Source organism: Mustelus asterias, chromosome X, assembly GCF_964213995.1.
Source record: "Mustelus asterias chromosome X, sMusAst1.hap1.1, whole genome shotgun sequence".
Taxonomy (NCBI): domain Eukaryota; kingdom Metazoa; phylum Chordata; class Chondrichthyes; order Carcharhiniformes; family Triakidae; genus Mustelus; species Mustelus asterias.
In genome coordinates, this window is record NC_135834.1 from 1,984,812 (window position 1) to 2,003,844 (window position 19,033).

The 19,033-nt window shown below is 45.3% G+C and overlaps 1 protein-coding gene across 1 annotated transcript in view; it reads right to left on the bottom strand.

Annotated features, from left to right (window-relative positions):
* The window catches only part of LOC144481984 (uncharacterized), a 102,410-nt gene that overhangs the window by 38,059 nt on the left and 45,318 nt on the right, over positions 1-19,033 (bottom strand). Inside the window, exons 25-35 of the mRNA XM_078201212.1 lie at positions 18,211-18,309; positions 16,114-16,167; positions 14,823-14,921; positions 12,282-12,335; positions 10,171-10,224; positions 8,680-8,733; positions 7,386-7,439; positions 6,341-6,385; positions 3,654-3,752; positions 3,446-3,553; positions 2,625-2,678 (exon numbers count right to left, since the gene is read on the bottom strand). Of these exons, the coding sequence (XP_078057338.1) occupies positions 2,625-2,678; positions 3,446-3,553; positions 3,654-3,752; positions 6,341-6,385; positions 7,386-7,439; positions 8,680-8,733; positions 10,171-10,224; positions 12,282-12,335; positions 14,823-14,921; positions 16,114-16,167; positions 18,211-18,309 (774 nt within the window). The remainder of the gene's footprint in view (positions 1-2,624; positions 2,679-3,445; positions 3,554-3,653; positions 3,753-6,340; positions 6,386-7,385; positions 7,440-8,679; positions 8,734-10,170; positions 10,225-12,281; positions 12,336-14,822; positions 14,922-16,113; positions 16,168-18,210; positions 18,310-19,033) is intronic.

A 19,033-nucleotide genomic window follows, 5' to 3' on the forward strand; every position in this document is an offset into this window, starting at 1 on the left:
GTCCAGTTACAAGTGGTGTCAGTAACTTTGAATTGTTGCTGTAGGAAGTAAACTTTGTTTTTTGAAAAATGTATTTGTGAATTAAATTTGATTCAAATGTAAATGGCAAGAGCTTCCCATAGGAAGAGGAAGAGAAACCTTTGGGAAGCAGGGTGTTTGGGAACACTGAAAGAAATTGGATAACTGAATTTCATTGTCCTCATCCTTTCTGAGAACAATAGGTACATTTTCATCACTGTATCAGTAGAATTACGATTCGATTAGCTTGAAGCTCGGTCAATTCCTGCGCACAAAATCGTTACGCCTCTGGTAATCAAAACATTGTTTCATTACAAGCATTGGAATTTAAATGTGTGTCTGTGAACAAGATTTAATTGTGGCATAATTATATATGTGAGGTTATCCACTTTGGTAGCAATAATAGGAAGACAGATTATTACTTGAATGGGTGTAAATTGAGAGAGGTGTATACTCAGTGAGACCTTGGAGCCCTCGTGCATCAGTCGCTGAAAGTAAGCGCGCAGGTACAGCAGGCAGTAAAGGCGGCCTTTTATTCTCTCTGTGGACAGCCATTAGCAGCCTTTCCCCTGGTTTTTGTGGCTGTGTCTCATCTTTCATTCCCTCACGCTGCAGTATAAATATCTCCCACTTTCTCTGCCTTTTAGCTGTGACAAAGGGTCACCTGGACTCGAAACGTCAGCTCTTTTCTCTCCCTACAGATGCTGCCAGACCTGCTGAGATTTTCCAGCATTTTCTCTTTGGGTAAAGAAGGCAAATGGTATGTTGGCCTTCATAGCGAGAGGATTTGAGTAACGGGATAGGGATGTTTTGCTGCAATTGTACAGGACGTTGGTGAGGCCACATTTGGAGTATTGTGTGCAGTTTTGGTTTCCTTATCAGGATGGGTGTCCTTGCTATAGAGGGAGCGCAGCGAAGGTTTACCAGGCTGATTCCTGGGATGGCAGGACTGTCATATGAGGAGAGACTAAGTCGGTTAGGATTATATTCACTGGAGTTTAGAAGAGAGAGAGGGGAACTTATAGTAACTTATAAAATTCTAACAGGGTTAGACAGGGTAGATTCAGAAAGAATGTTCCCAATGGTGAGGGAGTCCAGAACTAGGGGTCATAGTTTGGGGATAAGGGGTAAACCTTTTAGGACTGAGGTGAGGAGAAATTTCTTCACCCAGAGGGTGGTGAATGTGTGGAATTCACTCCCACAGAAAGTAGTTGAGGCCAAAACATTGTGTGATTTCAAGAAGAAATTAGATATCGCTCTTGGGAGTAAAGGGATCGCGGGATATTGGGGGAGGGGGGGAATCAGGATATTGAATTTGATGATCAGCCTTGATCAGAATGAATGGCGGAGCAGGATCGAAGGGCCGAATGGCCTCCTCCTGCTTCTAGTTTCTATGCGAATCCTGGGATTGGTTACAGAGTAATTATTTTCTCTCTAGGGTGGCAGTTGCTTAGAACAGTGGTTGCTTATCTTTTATATGTCATGGCACACCTCTGTACGATAAAAAGATTTTGAGGTACATCTCCTATTTTCTTCCCTGACTTCGTTTTTAAACTTAGCCCCCTCTGACGTCTCGCCTGTTATTTTTTTCAACCACTTGCCGTCTCACTTGCTTCTCCCAAGGTTTTGGCGCCCTTGAGTTTTTGCCTTTGTCTTCAGCTCCAAGACTCCGTTGGTCATGCAGATGGGTCTGACCAATGTAACAAATCTAAACCGCGCACGTGTGGCTCTTTCCCAGCTGGCATTTGTGCGGGAGGCCGAGATTTGTCGGGTCTTGGAGCTGCCGACCACAGAACTTTAGTTTAATCACGTGAATTTTGAATCTTTTTTCCGTGGCAGGGGGGGCTTTTACGACACACTGGTCTACAAGTTCCTGGCTTTAGGTCAGTAGAACCAAGCAGAAAATTTACCACAGCTTTTGTTTTTTTGTAAAAACCCCTCAGATAAGCGGAAATATTCCAGCAGCTCCTCTTTGCAAGTGACATCTTCTGATCCCGCAGAGGTCAGTGGATGTCTGAATGGAGAGGCCCATCCGCTGTGGGAGAACAGGCCAAAGGGAGGCTGGAAAATCCCACCCATAGGCCGGGATTTTCTGCCCCCCCTCCCGCCGTGGCGGTGTTTTACAGCAGTTGAGGCAGGATCGTCCAATCCCCGATGAAGTCTACCGGTGTGTCGTATGGGCTTTGGTTCCCCTGTGATTTATCATTGCTTTAAGAATGATTGATGTGAGCTCAGTCGGTGCAAGTGTAGCAAAGACTCTGCACATGTGGCAGCGATGAAATGCTCGGTATGTGTAGGTAAGTAGGTCGATACATACATGGATTATAGAATCATTATGTGGACCTGCACATCAGCACAATCAGACATTGGGTGGGAAACACAGGTCAAATTCTCGTGTATTCATTGGCCAGAATTCTCCAACCTCACCCGCGGCTGCGATTCTCCGGTCCCTCTGCGGCAAGCGGAGACTTCGCCAGGCGCCAAATTCTCCATTGTCGCTGGCCGCGCCGAGACTGGAGAATCCTGGCCAATACGTGTCTGAGGCTTGTACCAGGCACACCGATCAAACAACCGATCGCAGAAAAAAAAAGGAACTTTTCACTTACTCGACCGCCATCTTTTCCGGGTGCGCCCTCTGGGCCTTTTTCGCCATTGTCACCCTGAGGGTCAAATGAGGAGACGGGGAGGGAATTAGTATTGTACTTGGAAGAGAATATAATGTTTCTTCAGAGGAACTCTTCAAATGCAGAGACAATAAAAATAGAACAAAACTCACTCCAACTTATAAATCAAAGAACGGGTTTAATGAAGAAACTTCATTACTCCAAACTTGGGGCTTCACCCTGGGCCACTCCAAGCTTCCCACAATTCCCAACAGGTTCTAATTTATAGTGAGTCAGCTGATTATTACATCACTCTGTAATTGGTTCCATGGTTTACTGGGTCAGCTGACCCTTACATCTTGTTGCCATTGGTCATATTACATCCAATACAAAGTTGTCACCGGTTATATCCTAACATATAAGACAATGGAATGTCAGTTGCTTTACTTGCTAAACTCTCCTTAAAAACTGCCGTGAATTCTACTCCATGTATAAAGGTGATGGGAGAATTTAAGAAACTTTACATTACAGGAAAATGCCATTAGATCCAAAAAAGGCTGGGCCTTATACCTTCTTAACACTTTATCTATCCAGCTAAATATTCATTTGAGCTTCTTGACACAGTTTACTTCAATGGCCTTGTATTGCGACTACGTGATCCTCTGAGTGAAAAAGTTCTGCTTAACTTTCCAACTTGCTCTTAACTTCTCCATTTTGAAACTTCTGTCCCTTCCCCCCCCCTCCGAGTAATTTGCCCGATCACTTTTCCTTCTCAATCTCAAAGCGAGCTTTCGTCTTTCCGAAAGGAAAAAGAGGAGGCTTACCCTATCGCCCTTTGGCCCTGGAATTCCAGCTGTACCCCGCTCGCCTGGCATACCCTGGAGGCCTGGGGGACCTTGAGCGCCGTTGGGACCAGGAGCACCACCTGCACCCTGCAAAAAAAAACGAAGCAAGGGCCCCGTGTTAGAGAAAAGACCATCAGCACCGCCTGCGCAAGATTTGATTTGTCGAAGAGTGAAGGTAGAAGCCTACCTTAGGACCATCAGCACCTGGAGTACCTGGAAGACCACGAGGACCTTGCAATCCCTGAGAGCCTGGGGCTCCGCGCTCACCTGGGAAACCACGTTCACCCTGATGACAAGGAGACAAGAATAAATGCACAGGATCAGGAAAACTGTCACGGAACATCACTGGGAACATATGTAATGTGAACTCCAGCAGCGACAGATATAAAGCGTACAGAGATAGGCTACGTAACACTAGAAAGCATTGCAAAATCAATGGAATGTGTGCAATAGGTTGGGGACAACGTCCCTATTGGCATGTCAAACTCGTTGAACTGACCTGCTTGGAGCCAGCGCTTCTGATGGAAGGAGGGGATGCAGAGGAGATTCACTAGGTTGATTCCGGAGTTGAGAGGGTTGGCTTATGAGGAGAGACTGAGTAGACTGGGGCTATACTCATTGGAATTCAGAAGAATGAGGGGAGATCGTATAGAAACATTATGAAGGGAATAGATAAGATAGAAGCAGGGAGGTTGTTTCCACTGGAAGGTGAAACTAGAACTAGGGGGCATGGCCTCAAAATAAGGGGAAGCAGATTTAGGACTGAGTTGAGGAGGAACTTCTTCACACAAAGGTTTGTGAATCTGTGGAATTCCCTGCCCAGTGAAGCAGTTGAGGCTACCTCATTGAATGTTTTTAAGGCAAGGATAGATAAATATTTGAACAGTAAAGGAATTAAGGGTGAGCGGGCAGGTAAGTGGAGCTGAGTCCACCAAAAGATCAGCCATGATCTTATTGAATGGCGGAGCAGGCTCGAGGGACCAGATGGCCTACTCCTGCTCCTAGTTCTTATGTTCTTATGTCATCGACCTCAAATGTTAACTCTCTTTCTCTCTCCACAGATGCTGCCTGACCTCCTGAGCATTTCCTGTATTTATTTCAGACTGAACTTTTGTAGGATGAAGTGTTTTGTTACAGTGTAGTTATCGGTAACTGGATTGGGATGTGATGGACTAGAATGCATGGCAGTATACTCATACGTAATGGGGGGGGGGGGGAGGGGGGGGTCGATAATGCTGCAATAGTGTTTAACCGTATTGGATGTACACCCATATCAGTAAAGCAGTCTGTAATGGCATTGGGGCCTGTAACAGGGATATAGAATAGTATAATATTATATTAACAGTACTGGTGTATCAAACAGAATGGGGGAATATCGAACAGCATTCAAGAGGGGAGGCAATAGCCTACTGGTATCCAGAAACTCAACTAATGTTCTGGGGACCTGGGTTCGAATCCCGCCACGGCAGGTGGTGGAATTTGAATTCAATAAAAAAAATCTGGAATTAAGAATCTAGCGATGACCATGGAACCATTGTCGATTGTTGGAAAAACACATCTGATTCACTAATGTCCTTTAGGGAAGGAAATCTGCTGTCCTTACCCGGTCTGGCCTACATGTGACTCCAGGCCCATGGCAATGTGGTTGACTCTCAACTGCCCTCTGAAATGGCTGAGTGAGACACTCAGTTCAAGGGCAATGAGGGATGGGCATTAAATGCTGGCCCAGCCAGTGATGCCCAAATCCCACGAATGAGTAAAATAAAATGGGGGATATGGAACAGGTATGGCAGATATGGAACAAGTATGGCGGATATGGAACAAGTATGGCGGATATGGAACAAGTATGGCGGATATGGAACAGGTATGGCAGATATGGAACAAGTATGGCGGATATGGAACAGGTATGGCAGATATGGAACAAGTATGGCGGATATGGAACAGGTATGGCAGATATGGAACAAGTATGGCGGATATGGAACAAACATGGCGGATATGGAACAGGTATGGCAGATATGGAACAAGTATGGCGGATATGGAACAGGTATGGCAGATATGGAACAAGTATGGCGGATATGGAACAGGTATGGCAGATATGGAACAAGTATGGCGGATATGGAACAGGATCTGGAAATATAACAGTATTCCCCCTCCTTCTGCTAAGATATCCTTCCAGGACATTGGCCTCATGGATTTCCATTGGATTGGCCCATGATTATGCTTGGCAGAATACTGTGTTTGCCATTGCCCTTTGCAGTCCAGCTGACGAGGAAACACTCCCACTCTTACCGCCTGCTGTCAGGCATATCGGCAGGGTTTACGGACTGACCAGCAACGTATTTGAACACTTTATGAACGCACTGTGACCACCCAAGGGCTGGAGTGGGACTTGAATTCAGAGGTGAGGCCGCAAAGACCTCAAATATATAACGCCATGGTGTACATCCCAGTAACGCGATGTGTAACAGTGGGGCTAGCTGCCAGGAGGGTGTAAATTTACAAAGGAGCGTAATAGTGTGGAACAGAACAGGCCTAAGAGTTTTGGATGTGTACTGTGTATCATAGTGGAGTGATAGACTTGAATAGTTGAGTACCACAATAGTAGTACTGTGATTGTAAAGGTCTGTGAAATGATAGGGTTCTGTAAGGGATATATGAGTGTGTAGCAGTATAGGGCTCATTTTTGTCCATTATATTTCAGGATATTTTTTGTGACATGATATGGTTTTGCAATGGTAAAAGTGTCAGTAACAGTTACAGGGATGTAACCACATAGATTTCATCGTAAACAATGCTGGAAACTTTTCCTTATTTTAAAAAAACATTATTTTTCCATATATATTTTTGTTGTTGAGAGTGAACGTGGATACTTACTCGTGGGCCTGTCAGACCTGCAGCCCCTGCCTCGCCTGGAACGCCCTGTCCAAGAAAAGAGGAAAAATGCCGGTGAATGAAGGCCGACCATAAAGACCGCACAGACATGACCGGGATTGTCCGGTCTCGCGCGCCCTGCTATCGCTGCTGGAGGGAATTGGGTGCTCGGCCACATCTCCGTTCCCAGCGATAGTACGGGAGAATCCCAGCCGCGGGCAAGAATTCCGGCCAAACTTGCATTGTAAGGTGTAGAAGTCCAGCCATCTCATCACTGGAGCAGCCTCTGTAAGTCTATCCAGCACTATTTCTTTCTTTGGAACTTTATTAGTCACCATTACATTGTCCTCTACAGTGAGGACTAATGCAGTTTCCTCTCAATGAATTCATTTCTCTCTCGCCTCATACAATGGGCGCGATCTTACGGCCTCCGGGTGCTTCGCTTTCCTCCAACAGTCCAAAAGACGTGCTGGTTAGGTGCATCGGCCAAGTTAAATTCTCCCTCAGTGTACCAGAACAGGAGTCATAGAGGTTTACAGCATGGAAACAGGCCCTTCGGCCCAATTTGTCCATGCTGCCCTTTTTTTGAAACCGCTAAACTTGTCCCAATTGCCCGCATTTGGCCTATATCCCCTTATAACAGATAAAATATAATATATAGGAGTGTGGTGACTAGGGGATTTTCACAGTAAGCCTACTTGTGACACTAATAAACAAACTTTACATCCGTTGTGACTCCAAATTGTGGAACTCCTCACCTCCCTCCAGTTTTTCCTCCCTCCAAAAATCTATAGTTTTTTAAAGGCCAAATCTGACGTCCCCTAATCAATCGCCAGTTCATTTTAAAAACAACTTACTGTGTGAAAGACATTGACATGTTCTGACATGTCATAGTGCTCAGTATTACATGTTGTTTTCCTCCCACTGATCTTTTATAGCTTGGTGGTGCCCCCCACAATGTGGGCGTTGGCCCCTGAGGGTTGGAAACTGAATTGCTGAATCTTTGAACTTGAAAGGATTCATTGCCTGCAGTTAATGGATGACTTACCTGATCTCCTGGCTTGCCACCTTCACCAGGAGGACCTGGGGGACCTGGTAGACCCTGCAACAACAGAGAAACCATTTGATTAACGCATAAAGAGAAATCTGAAACTTGAGAGCAAGAAGAAATGAAGAGGATTTGTGTGGGCTAGATTTATGTCAACCAGAGATTTTGGTGAATAAATTCAACAGGTTATATATAATAGGGCTCTTCCAAGATGGCTCCAGAGCGTGGCGACTTCTTGTGAGCTGGGCCCAGCACTAGCCTCCAATTCTATCTTTTACACTCGGTCTGTGCTTTGAAAACTATCCTCTAGCTCTTATAAACTCTGTAACAATGCTTTAATTCAATCTCTTGCAGATTTGGCGATTCTTAGAAAATTGATCTTTGTGACAATAATAAATCAAATATTAAGCTGATCTTTCTCTACACCCTATCTGTAACTGTAACATTGCATTCTGCACCCTCTCCTTTCCTTCTCCCCTATGTACTCTATGAACGGTATGCTTTGTATAGCGTGCAAGAAACAATACTTTTCACTGTATCCCAATACATGTGACAATAATAAATCAAATCAAATATTAAGTTGATCTCTCTCTACACCCTAGTTATGACTGCGACACTATATTCTGCACCCTCTCCTTTCCTTCTCTATGAACAATGTGCCAGGGGATTTTCACAGTAACTTCATTGCAGTTTTAACGTGAGCCTACTTGTGACACCAATAAATAAACTTAAAAACTTTGTCTCTATACTGCACAAGAAACTCTATTTTTCACTGTATCCCAATATCTGTAACTGCAACACTATATTCTGCACTCTCCCCTTTCCTTCTTCCCTATGTACTCTATGAAGAGTATGCTTTGTCTATATAGCGTGCAAGAAACAATACTTTTCACTGTATCCCAATACATGTGACAATAATAAATCAAATCAAATATTAAGTTGATCTTTCTCTACACCCTAGCTATGACTGTAACACTACATTCTGCACCCTCTCCTTTCCTTCTCCCCTATGTACTCTATGAAGGGTATGCTTTGTCTGTATAGTGCGCAAGAAACAATACTTTTCACTGTATCCCAATACATGTGACAATAATAAATCAAATTCAGTCATAAATTAGCATGACGCTTTTAAATGAGTAACAGCAGCGTTAATGCTAAAAGATTTATAATTTAAAGTAACATGAATGACCGCTTGAGAAAATGAGTCAGCTTGCACATTATAAATTTGAAACAAAGTCAGGCTGCATGAAATGAAGCTTTCTGAGTAAAATTGAGAAGATTTGATCTTACAGACCTGGAAGCCTGGGGGACCAGGAGGACCTTGTTCACCCCTCTCACCAGCAAGTCCCTGCAAAGTGAAACAGGAGCAATGTCAAAAGTCGATAAACACCTCAGCTATTGATGCAGCGCGTTATTCAGGCAAGCGGCCGTGTTGAAGAGTGCAGCACAACGCGAGAGATCACGCTGGATTCTCGTTTTAAAAGCTGCCCAGCACTTCCAGTGGGATTTTTCCATCCTGGCTGCCGGCAGGATTTACTGGTGCTGCCAAAGTTGACGGACCTTCAGCCGGCTTGCCGCAACTCTGCCTTTATTCAAAATTAAAGTTCACTGAAGTCTAATGCTTTTTCTAATGGAAATGTTACCATTAGTGTGGTCGCCACACTACCAGAAGGACGTGGAGGCTTTGGAGAGAGTACAGAGGAGGTTTACCAGGATGTTGCCTGGTATGGAGGGGCTTGGTTATGAGGAGAGATTGGGGAAACTGGGGTTGTTCTCCTTGGAAAGACGGAGGATGAGGGGAGACTTAATAGAGGTGTATAAAATTATGAAAGGCATAGATAGGGTGAACGGTGGGAAGCTTTTCCCCGGGTCGGTGGTGACGTTCACGAGGGGTCATAGGTTCAAGGTGAAGGGGGGGAGGTTTAACACAGATATCAGAAGGACATATTTCACACAGAGGGTCGTGGGGGCCTGGAATGTGTTGCCGGGCAAGGTGGTGGAGGCGGACACACTGGGAACATTTAAGACTTATCTAGACAGCTATATGAACGGAGTGGGAATGGAGGGATACAAAAGAGTGGTCTAGTTTGGACCAGGGAGCGGCGCGGGCTAATTGATCCTTGTTTCTCGTTTCAAGGCTTCATTCTATGATCATCTTGCTGGTGCCAGTACAGAGCGAGACTGCGGATAGTTGGGAACCTGTCTCGGGGGCAGGGAATTCATATGGTGTTCGTGGAAGTGGAAATGACTAGGGTTGGGAAGCATTTTCCGATCAGGGCCATTGTGATCTCCTGGACTCATTTCGATCGCCTCAGGGGGTCGGAGAGGAATTTCCCAGATTTTTTTTCCCCATATTGGCCCTGGGGTTTTCACTCTGGGTTTTCGCCTCTCCCTGGAGATCACATGGTCTGGAATGGGGGGGTGGGGGTGAGTTAATAGGTTGTGATGAACAAAGCATCGTAGCTGTGAGGGACAGCTCGGTGGATAGGATATTAGGATGTAGATAGGCTGGAAAATTGGGCGGGGATCCTGGATTCAGGATTCAATCCTGGACTGGGGAGCGGCGCGGGCTTGGAGGGCCGAAGGGCCTGTTCCTGTGCTGTATTGTTCTTTGTTCTTTGTTACAAGTTAGATTGAAGTCGGATAAGATGTGGTGCTCTGTATGCAAGGGCATGGGGGTGATACTGAAGACAGTTTACATTTTTAAAATGGATCAAAGAGTTCTAATTTAACGGTCTGGTCTGATAAATTAAAATGTTAAATAATCCGAGGTATTTGAACTCACTGAAGGACCAGGCGGACCCTGAGCGCCTGTCTCGCCATCTTTGCCAGGCAAACCCTATGGAGGGGAAAGAGAGTTGGCATTAAATGTAGAATAGTGAAACCAAAGTCATACGTCGAAACTCTACCGCCTCGCCCGCCCTGACTCCGAGATTCCCAGAACGGAAATCTCCGTCGGCCTCGGGCAGGATTTTCCCATCTCGCCCGAGCAAGGCCGTAAAATCCCGCCCATAATATCTGAATTTACAAAGATACATTTCAATGTTCTCTGTTAATCCTGGTGAAGTTTAAAACACTCAGCATGAGCGATTGCCAGCGCCGGAATTCTCCAATCTCGCCCAGCGCCTGGGATTCTCCAGTCCCGCTGCGGTCAATGGAGGTTTGGTTGGGTGTCAAATTCTCCGTTCTCGCTGGCAGCGGGAGCAGGGCGTACGAGACTGAAGAATTCCAGCCTCAGTATGCTGGCAATTGAATGTACCATGCTCTATTACCAATATATTATGCTACCATATTACCTTACAGTGCGATATGGCATGCTTTATTATAAGCATGGTGCTATGTATGGTGTACCATAACATGATACACCATACCATCCATCTATTACACATTATGCTATGACATACCGTGGATATCCCCCTCATTTGCTCCCTACCTCCATACCCCCTCCTTCCCTTCCCTCACATGTGTCCCGCAGCCAATGCCAACCAAAGACCTCCAGGGCTGAACCTGAGGGGTGGAAGTCGCACTCTTAACTAATTAAGTCCGCCCCCCAGTGTCATATTATAATGCAGCCGAATCTCACACCGGCAAAGTGCTGATTGACTTGAAGTTTGAGGAGCAGGGCGGGGGAGGCAGAAGGCACAGATACCCCATCCACGTGTCAAATCTACCTCGACATCTCCCTTGTGATATTTAGCATTTAGTGTATTTTCACATAGTTAAATAAAATTAGGCCAAATTCTTTCAGTCATTAACCAGTGTGAAAACATACTGCACAGTCCAGGGTATTGGTAAACCCAGTGTATCCATTCAACAACATCTAAGACTCAGGAAATTCAGCATGTCAGCTACAACTCTCACCAACTTTTACAGATGCAACATAGAAAGCATTCTTTCTGGTTGTATCACAGCTTGGTATGGCTCCTGCTCTGACCAAGATTGCAAGAAACTACAAAGGGTTGTGAATGTAGCCCAGTCCCATCACACAAACCAGCCTCCCATCCATTGACTCCACCTACACTTCTCGCTGCTTGGGGCGGCACGGTGGCACAGCGGTTAGCACTGCTGTCTCACAGCGCCAGGGACCCGATTCCTGGCTTGGGTCACTGTCTGTGTGGAGTCTGCACATTCTCCCCATGTCTGCATGGGTTTCCTCTGGTTTCCTCCCACATTCCAAAGATGTGCAGGTTATGCTAAATTGCCCCTTAGTGCCAGGCGGATTAGCAGGGTAAATGAGGGTTGTGGGAATAGGGCCTGGGTGGGATTGTGGTCAGTACAAACTTAATGGGCCGAATAGCCTCCTTCTGTACTGTAAGGATTCTATGAAAAGCAGCCGGCATAATCAAGGACCCCACGCACCCCAGACATTCTCTCTTCCACCTTCTTCCGTCGGAAAAAGATACAAAATTCTGAGGTTATGTACCAACCGACTCAAGAACAGCTCCTTCCCTGCTGCCATCAGACTTTTGAATGAACCTACCATATATTAAGTTGATCAGTCTCTACACCCTAGCTATGACTGTAACACTATAGTCTGCATCCTCTCCTTTCCTTCTCCCCTATGTACTCTATGAACGGTATGCTTTATCTGTATAGCGCACAACAAACAATACTTTTCACTGTATCCCAGTACATGTGACAATAATAAATCAAATCAAATCCTGAGACCACATCCTGGATCAGCTGGTCTTTTCCAATGCCTTACTATTTCCAGTTGTGTGTGCAAAATCTTTAATCATATGCAACAGAATGTTATCTGGCCATCAGTCATATCATAGCTGGTCACAGTGTACATGAGTGCTGACCGTGGAATAGCACCTATTGAAGAGATCATTTCAGTGCAATAGCTTTCAATGGTTGAATAACAGTCATTCTGCAAAAGATCAGGTTACTTACCCTCAACCCAGGAGCGCCAAGAAGACCCTTCTCACCAGCCTTGCCAGCTTCACCCTAGTGAAAAAGGAAGAAAATGCCTTGAGGTTCAATATTGGCAGAACCTTCGGGAAAAGAGTTTTGCTTTATCAGCACAGGAAATCAACTGAAACTATCAGTGGGCGCAGTACAATGGTGAAAGCAGAGTACAGTATGACACAGACATAGTCTAGCAGCCTATAGTATAACATGCAGAAAGCAGAGTACAGTATAACACATACATAGTCTAGCAGCCTATAGTATAACATGCAGAAAGCAGAGTACAGTATAACACATACATAGTCTAGCAGCCTATAGTATAACATGCAGAAAGCAGAGTACAGTATAACACAGACATAGTCTAGCAGCCTATAGTATAACATGCAGAAAGCAGAGTACAGTATGACACAGACATAGTCTAGCAGCCTATAGTATAACATGCAGAAAGCAGAGTACAGTATGAAACATACATAGTCTAGCAGCCTATAGTATAACATGCAGAAAGCAGAGTACAGTATAACACAGACATAGTCTAGCAGCCTATAGTATAACATGCAGAAAGCAGAGTACAGTATAACACAGATATAGTCTGGCGGCCTACAGTATAACATGCAGAAAGCAGAGTACAGTATGACACAGACATAGTCTAGCAGCCTATAGTATAACATGCAGAAAGCAGAGTACAGTATAACACAGACATAGTCTAGCAGCCTATAGTATAACATGCAGAAAGCAGAGTACAGTATAACACAGACATAGTCTAGCAGCCTATAGTATAACATGCAGAAAGCAGAGTACAGTATAACACAGACATAGTCTAGCAGCCTATAGTATAACATGCAGAAAGCAGAGTACAGTATGAAACATACATAGTCTAGCAACCTATAGTATAACATGCAGAAAGCAGAGTACAGTATGAAACATACATAGTCTAGCAGCCTATAGTATAACATGCAGAAAGCAGAGTACAGTATAACACAGACATAGTCTAGCAGCCTATAGTATAACATGCAGAAAGCAGAGTACAGTATAACACAGATATAGTCTGGCGGCCTACAGTATAACATGCAGAAAGCAGAGTACAGTATGACACAGACATAGTCTAGCAGCCTATAGTATAACATGCAGAAAGCAGAGTACAGTATAACACAGACATAGTCTAGCAGCCTATAGTATAACATGCAGAAAGCAGAGTACAGTATAACACAGACATAGTCTAGCAGCCTATAGTATAACATGCAGAAAGCAGAGTACAGTATAACACAGACATAGTCTAGCAGCCTATAGTATAACATGCAGAAAGCAGAGTACAGTATAACACAGACATAGTCTAGCAGCCTATAGTATAACATGCAGAAAGCAGAGTACAGTATAACACAGACATAGTCTAGCAGCCTATAGTATAACATGCAGAAAGCAGAGTACAGTATGAAACATACATAGTCTAGCAGCCTATAGTATAACATGCAGAAAGCAGAGTACAGTATAACACAGACATAGTCTAGCAGCCTATAGTATAACATGCAGAAAGCAGAGTACAGTATAACACAGACATAGTCTAGCGGCCTATAGTATAACATGCAGAAAGCAGAGTACAGTATAACACAGACATAGTCTAGCAGCCTATAGTATAACATGCAGAAAGCAGAGTACAGTATGAAACATACATAGTCTAGCAGCCTATAGTATAACATGCAGAAAGCAGAGTACAGTATGAAACATACATAGTCTAGCAGCCTATAGTATAACATGCAGAAAGCAGAGTACAGTATGAAACATACATAGTCTAGCAGCCTATAGTATAACATGCAGAAAGCAGAGTACAGTATAACACAGACATAGTCTAGCAGCCTATAGTATAACATGCAGAAAGCAGAGTACAGTATAACACAGACATAGTCTAGCAGCCTATAGTATAACATGCAGAAAGCAGAGTACAGTATAACACAGACATAGTCTAGCAGCCTATAGTATAACATGCAGAAAGCAGAGTACAGTATGAAACATACATAGTCTAGCAGCCTATAGTATAACATGCAGAAAGCAGAGTACAGTATAACACAGACATAGTCTAGCAACCTATAGTATAACATGCAGAAAGCAGAGTACAGTATAACACAGACATAGTCTAGCGGCCTATAGTATAACATGCAGAAAGCAGAGTACAGTATGAAACATACATAGTCTAGCAGCCTATAGTATAACATGCAGAAAGCAGAGTACAGTATGAAACAGACATAGTCTAGCAGCCTATAGTATAACATGCAGAAAGCAGAGTACAGTATAACACAGACATAGTCTAGCAGCCTATAGTATAACATGCAGAAAGCAGAGTACAGTATGAAACATACATAGTCTAGCAGCCTATAGTATAACATGCAGAAAGCAGAGTACAGTATAACACAGACATAGTCTAGCAGCCTATAGTATAACATGCAGAAAGCAGAGTACAGTATGACACAGACATAGTCTAGCGGCCGACAGTAAAACATGCAGAAAGCAGAGTACAGTATATGATTTTCTTACCGTTGCGCCTTTAGGACCAGGGAAACCCATGACACCAGGTTGTCCCCTCGCACCCTGTGGACCAGGTGGACCAGGACGGCCATCTTCACCAGGGGCACCCTGCAGACAAAGCAGACAAAAGTGAACTTTCCACATCACCTTCATAGAGCTCGTTCATATTTATTTCATTTCGTTTACAGTAACATATATCCCTGTTAATTCATAGAAGGGAACCAACAAAAGGGTCCTGAAGGAGGGAGATAAGTCTTTCTTAGAATTTGCGGCACAGTGGTTCGTACTGCTGCCTCACAGCACCAGGGATCCGGATTCGATTCCGGCCTCGGGTCGCTGTCTGTGCGGACTCTGCATGTTCTCCCCGTATCTGCGTGGGTTTCCTCCGGGTGCTCCGGCTCCCTCCAAAGATGTGCAGGTTAGGTGGATTGGTCATGCGAAATTGTCCCTTAGTGTCCAAAGATGTGCAGGTTAGGTGGATTGGTCATGCTAAATTGTCCCTTAGTGTCCAAAGATGTGAAGGTTAGGTGGATTGGTCATGCTAAATTGTCCCTTAGTGTCCAAAGGTGTGTAGGTTAGGGTGGATTGGCCGTGCTAAATTGTCCCTTAGTGTCCAAAGGTGTGTAGGTTAGGTGGATTGGCCATGCTAAATTGTCCCTTAATGTCCAAAGATGTGCAGGTTAGGTGGATTGGCCATGCTAAGTTGTCCCTTAATATCCAAAGGAATGTAGGTTAGGTGGATTGGCCATGCTAAATTGTCCCTTAGTGTTCAAAGATGTGTAGGTTAGGTGGATTGGCCATGGTAAATTGTCCCTTAGTGTTCAAAGATGTGTAGGTTAGGGGGATTGGCCATGCTAAATTGTCCCTTAATGTCCAAAGATGCGCAGGTTAGGTGGATTGACCATGCTAAATATGCAAGGTTGCAGGGTTAGAGCGGAGGGGAGAATCTGGATAGCTCTCCTTCTGCACTGTAGGGATTCTATGGTTCTTTAAGATAATTTTCTGAATGGCTGGACACTCCTTTTGCCTGCTCACAAGAGCGAAATAGTCTAATTCCTTTACCTAAAAGAATGGGATGGCCTAATCGTTTGGTAATCATACTCTCCTGCATCAGAAGAATGGAGAGTGGAATGGCCTGAATCTTAATCTTCCTTCAGTTGGGAGCCATGACTGCCTCCATGGCACATCAATTGCATTCATGTTGGCAGCAGTAACGATTAATTAAGCAGGCAATCTCAGTGCCCAGATAGACCCCAGCAAAAAGACAGTTCAAAGTAGGAAACCTTTGATTTCAACTTACAGTGGCTCCAACTTTCCCTTGGGGACCAGCATCTCCAGGGCGACCAGTAAGACCCTAAACAGGAAACGCACAAATGAAAACAGTCAAAATCACAGATAAGAATACTCAGATCTTTCATTCACCACTCAGAGATTTCTGCTATTAACGGAATCACTAACATTGGGGGGGTGGGGGGATTTTCCAGCTGCACTTGCCCTGAAACCGGAAAATCCCTCTCAAGGTTAACGGACTTTTCCATGGTCCGCCCCTCGCCCACTCCAATTCCCGTGGCGGGTGGGGCACCAAAATTCTGGCCATTGCTTCTATCTGATGCTGCCACATGCGGCGAGGAGATGGCCTCGTGGTATTATCACTATTAATCCAGGAAACTCAACTAATGTTCTGGGGGACCCAGGTTCTAATCCCGCCACGGCAGATGGTGGAATTTGAATTCAATAAAAAATATCTGGAATTAAGAATCTACTGATGACCATGAAACCATTGTCGGAAAAACCCATCTGGTTCATTAATGTCTTTTAGGGAAAGAAATCTGCCGCCCTTACCCGGTCTGGCCTACATGCGACTCCAATGTGGTTGACTCTCAACTGCCCTCCAAGGGCAACTAGGGATGGGCAATAAATGCTGGCCAGCCAGCGGCGCCCGTGTCCCACAAATGAATAAAACAAAATGTATTCCCAGCGGACAGTGGAACGTGAGGCTTCCCCAGTTGCCTAAGTTAATATAGCAAACATAAGCACGGTGAATGTGCTCATATTGTCTCTGAGCTGGGGTCAGCCATTAATGTTTCTCTTTATTGCAGCGCAGGGCAGAATCTTTTGGATGCATTGGGGAGATTGGGGGGGGTGGGGATAGCCTCACCTGCTGAGGGCTGTAGGCCACTCAGAGGCCTGTATCTGTTCTGTACTCAGCAGACCTCAGTGGAGGTGGCTGTTGCTGGGGTCCAGGATGGAGGGGACACCTGAGGCCCAGGATGGAGGGGACACCTGAGGCCCAGGTGAGTATGGCAGTTTGAGAGGGAGCGGTCGGCAGCGGAAGGCAGAGGTCGGCTCTCCCTACCTCTGCCCCCGCAGTTACCAGCCTGAGATCAGGAATTCACATCCGACCTTGGCAAGATGAAGTTGCCGCACCTTTCTGAACGACAAGTCAATTTTTAACAATTTACTCTGGTCTGATGTTGGCCAGTGCGAATTTATGGGTCCTGCTCCGGCTCCTTCAATCACAGAGCGTCTTTCAATGCAGGGCGGCACGGTAGCGCAGTGGTTAGCACTGCTGCTTCACAGCTCCAGGGTCCCGGGTTCGATTCCCGGCTCGGGTCACTGTCTGTGTGGAGTTTGCACATTCTCCCCGTGTCTGCGTGGGTTTCCTCCGGGTGCTCCGGTTTCCTCCCACCGTCCAAAGATGTGCGGGTTAGGTTGATTGGCCAGGTTAAAAAAAAAAAAAATTGCCCCTTAGAGTCCTGAGATGCGTAGATTAGCGGGTAAATATGTGGGGGTAGGACCTGGGTGGGATTGTGGTCGGTGCAGACTCGATGGGCCGAATGGCCTCCTTCTGCACTGTAGGGTTTCTATGATTCTATGACCCAACCTGAATCCCGCAAGCCAGGACACCGACTGTGGCTCCGGTTTTGTCCCCCGAGAGTGGCGCTCAACAACATCGGTGAGTCCATTTGGGCACACACTGGCCCAACTCGGGAGTTGTTTCCAGAGCTGGGATTCAGCAAACGCCTCTGTCCACACTTTTCTTGCTATCCAATGACAAAATGCCAGAATGTCTTTTGGAGGTGGGTGTATGCAGCATCCACACAGCAAGTGAAAGGATTCCTCCAGATGCTGAGTTTGGACGTCTCGCATTATTTCTGTGGTTTGGAACAATCAAAGGGCATTAGAGATGCCAACCAAACAGCAGACCTGTCTTGACAATGAAGTGCCCATTGTGATGTTTTCTTCAAGTAAGCCTTTTAAGGCTTGGCACATGGGCATAATATTCTCTGCCATCATACGTCTACTTGAGCTTGTGCTATTACAGCGAGACAGTGAGGCAATGGGAAAGACATCAGAAACAGTTCATGTACATTTGTTATGTAAAATCATTGCTTACTCTTGCACCTGGTAGGCCAGGCTCGCCAGGGCGGCCAGGATCACCGTTAGCTCCTTTAGGACCATGAACCCCAGGAGCGCCACGCTCGCCAGGGGCACCCTGCGATAGGAACCAAAAATAAAGGATTAGTGTGTTGAAATAAATCTGCAATAGAATACATCATTCAAGTTATTTTCTTGTGTTCCTGGGCAGGGTACAAAAGGTTTGCTGTCAGATGAATGATCACTCTTTTTGTCTTTCCTGGCACAGTGGTTAGCACTAAGGAAAGGCAGTGCGGATTGCTTGAGGGAAAATTGTACTTGGCGAACTTTGCTAGAATTTTTTAAGAGGTGACAGAAAGTCGAAGAGGAAAATGCGGTGGATGTGGTGTACGTGGACTTGGAAAAGGTGTATGATATAATGCCACACGACAGACCTGTGAGCAAAGTTATAGCTCGTGGAATAAAAGGGACAATAGCAACATGGGGACGGAATCGGCTGGATAATAGGAAAGATAGTAGTGGTTAATGGAAGGCTTAGAACATAGAGCAGTACAGCACAGGAACAGGCCCTTCGGCCCACAATGTTGTGCCGAACATGACGCCAAATTAAACTAATTCCTTCTGCCTGCCCTTGCTCCATATCCCTCCATTCCTCGCATATTCCAGTGCTTATCTAAAAGCCCCCATCCTATCTGCCTCCACCACCACCCCTGACAGCGCATTCCAGACACCTACCACTCTCTGTGTAAAAAACTTACCCCTCACATCTCCTTTGAACTTTCCCCGTCTCACCTTCAATGCATGTCCCCTAATATTAGACATTTCAACTCTGGGGAAAAAGA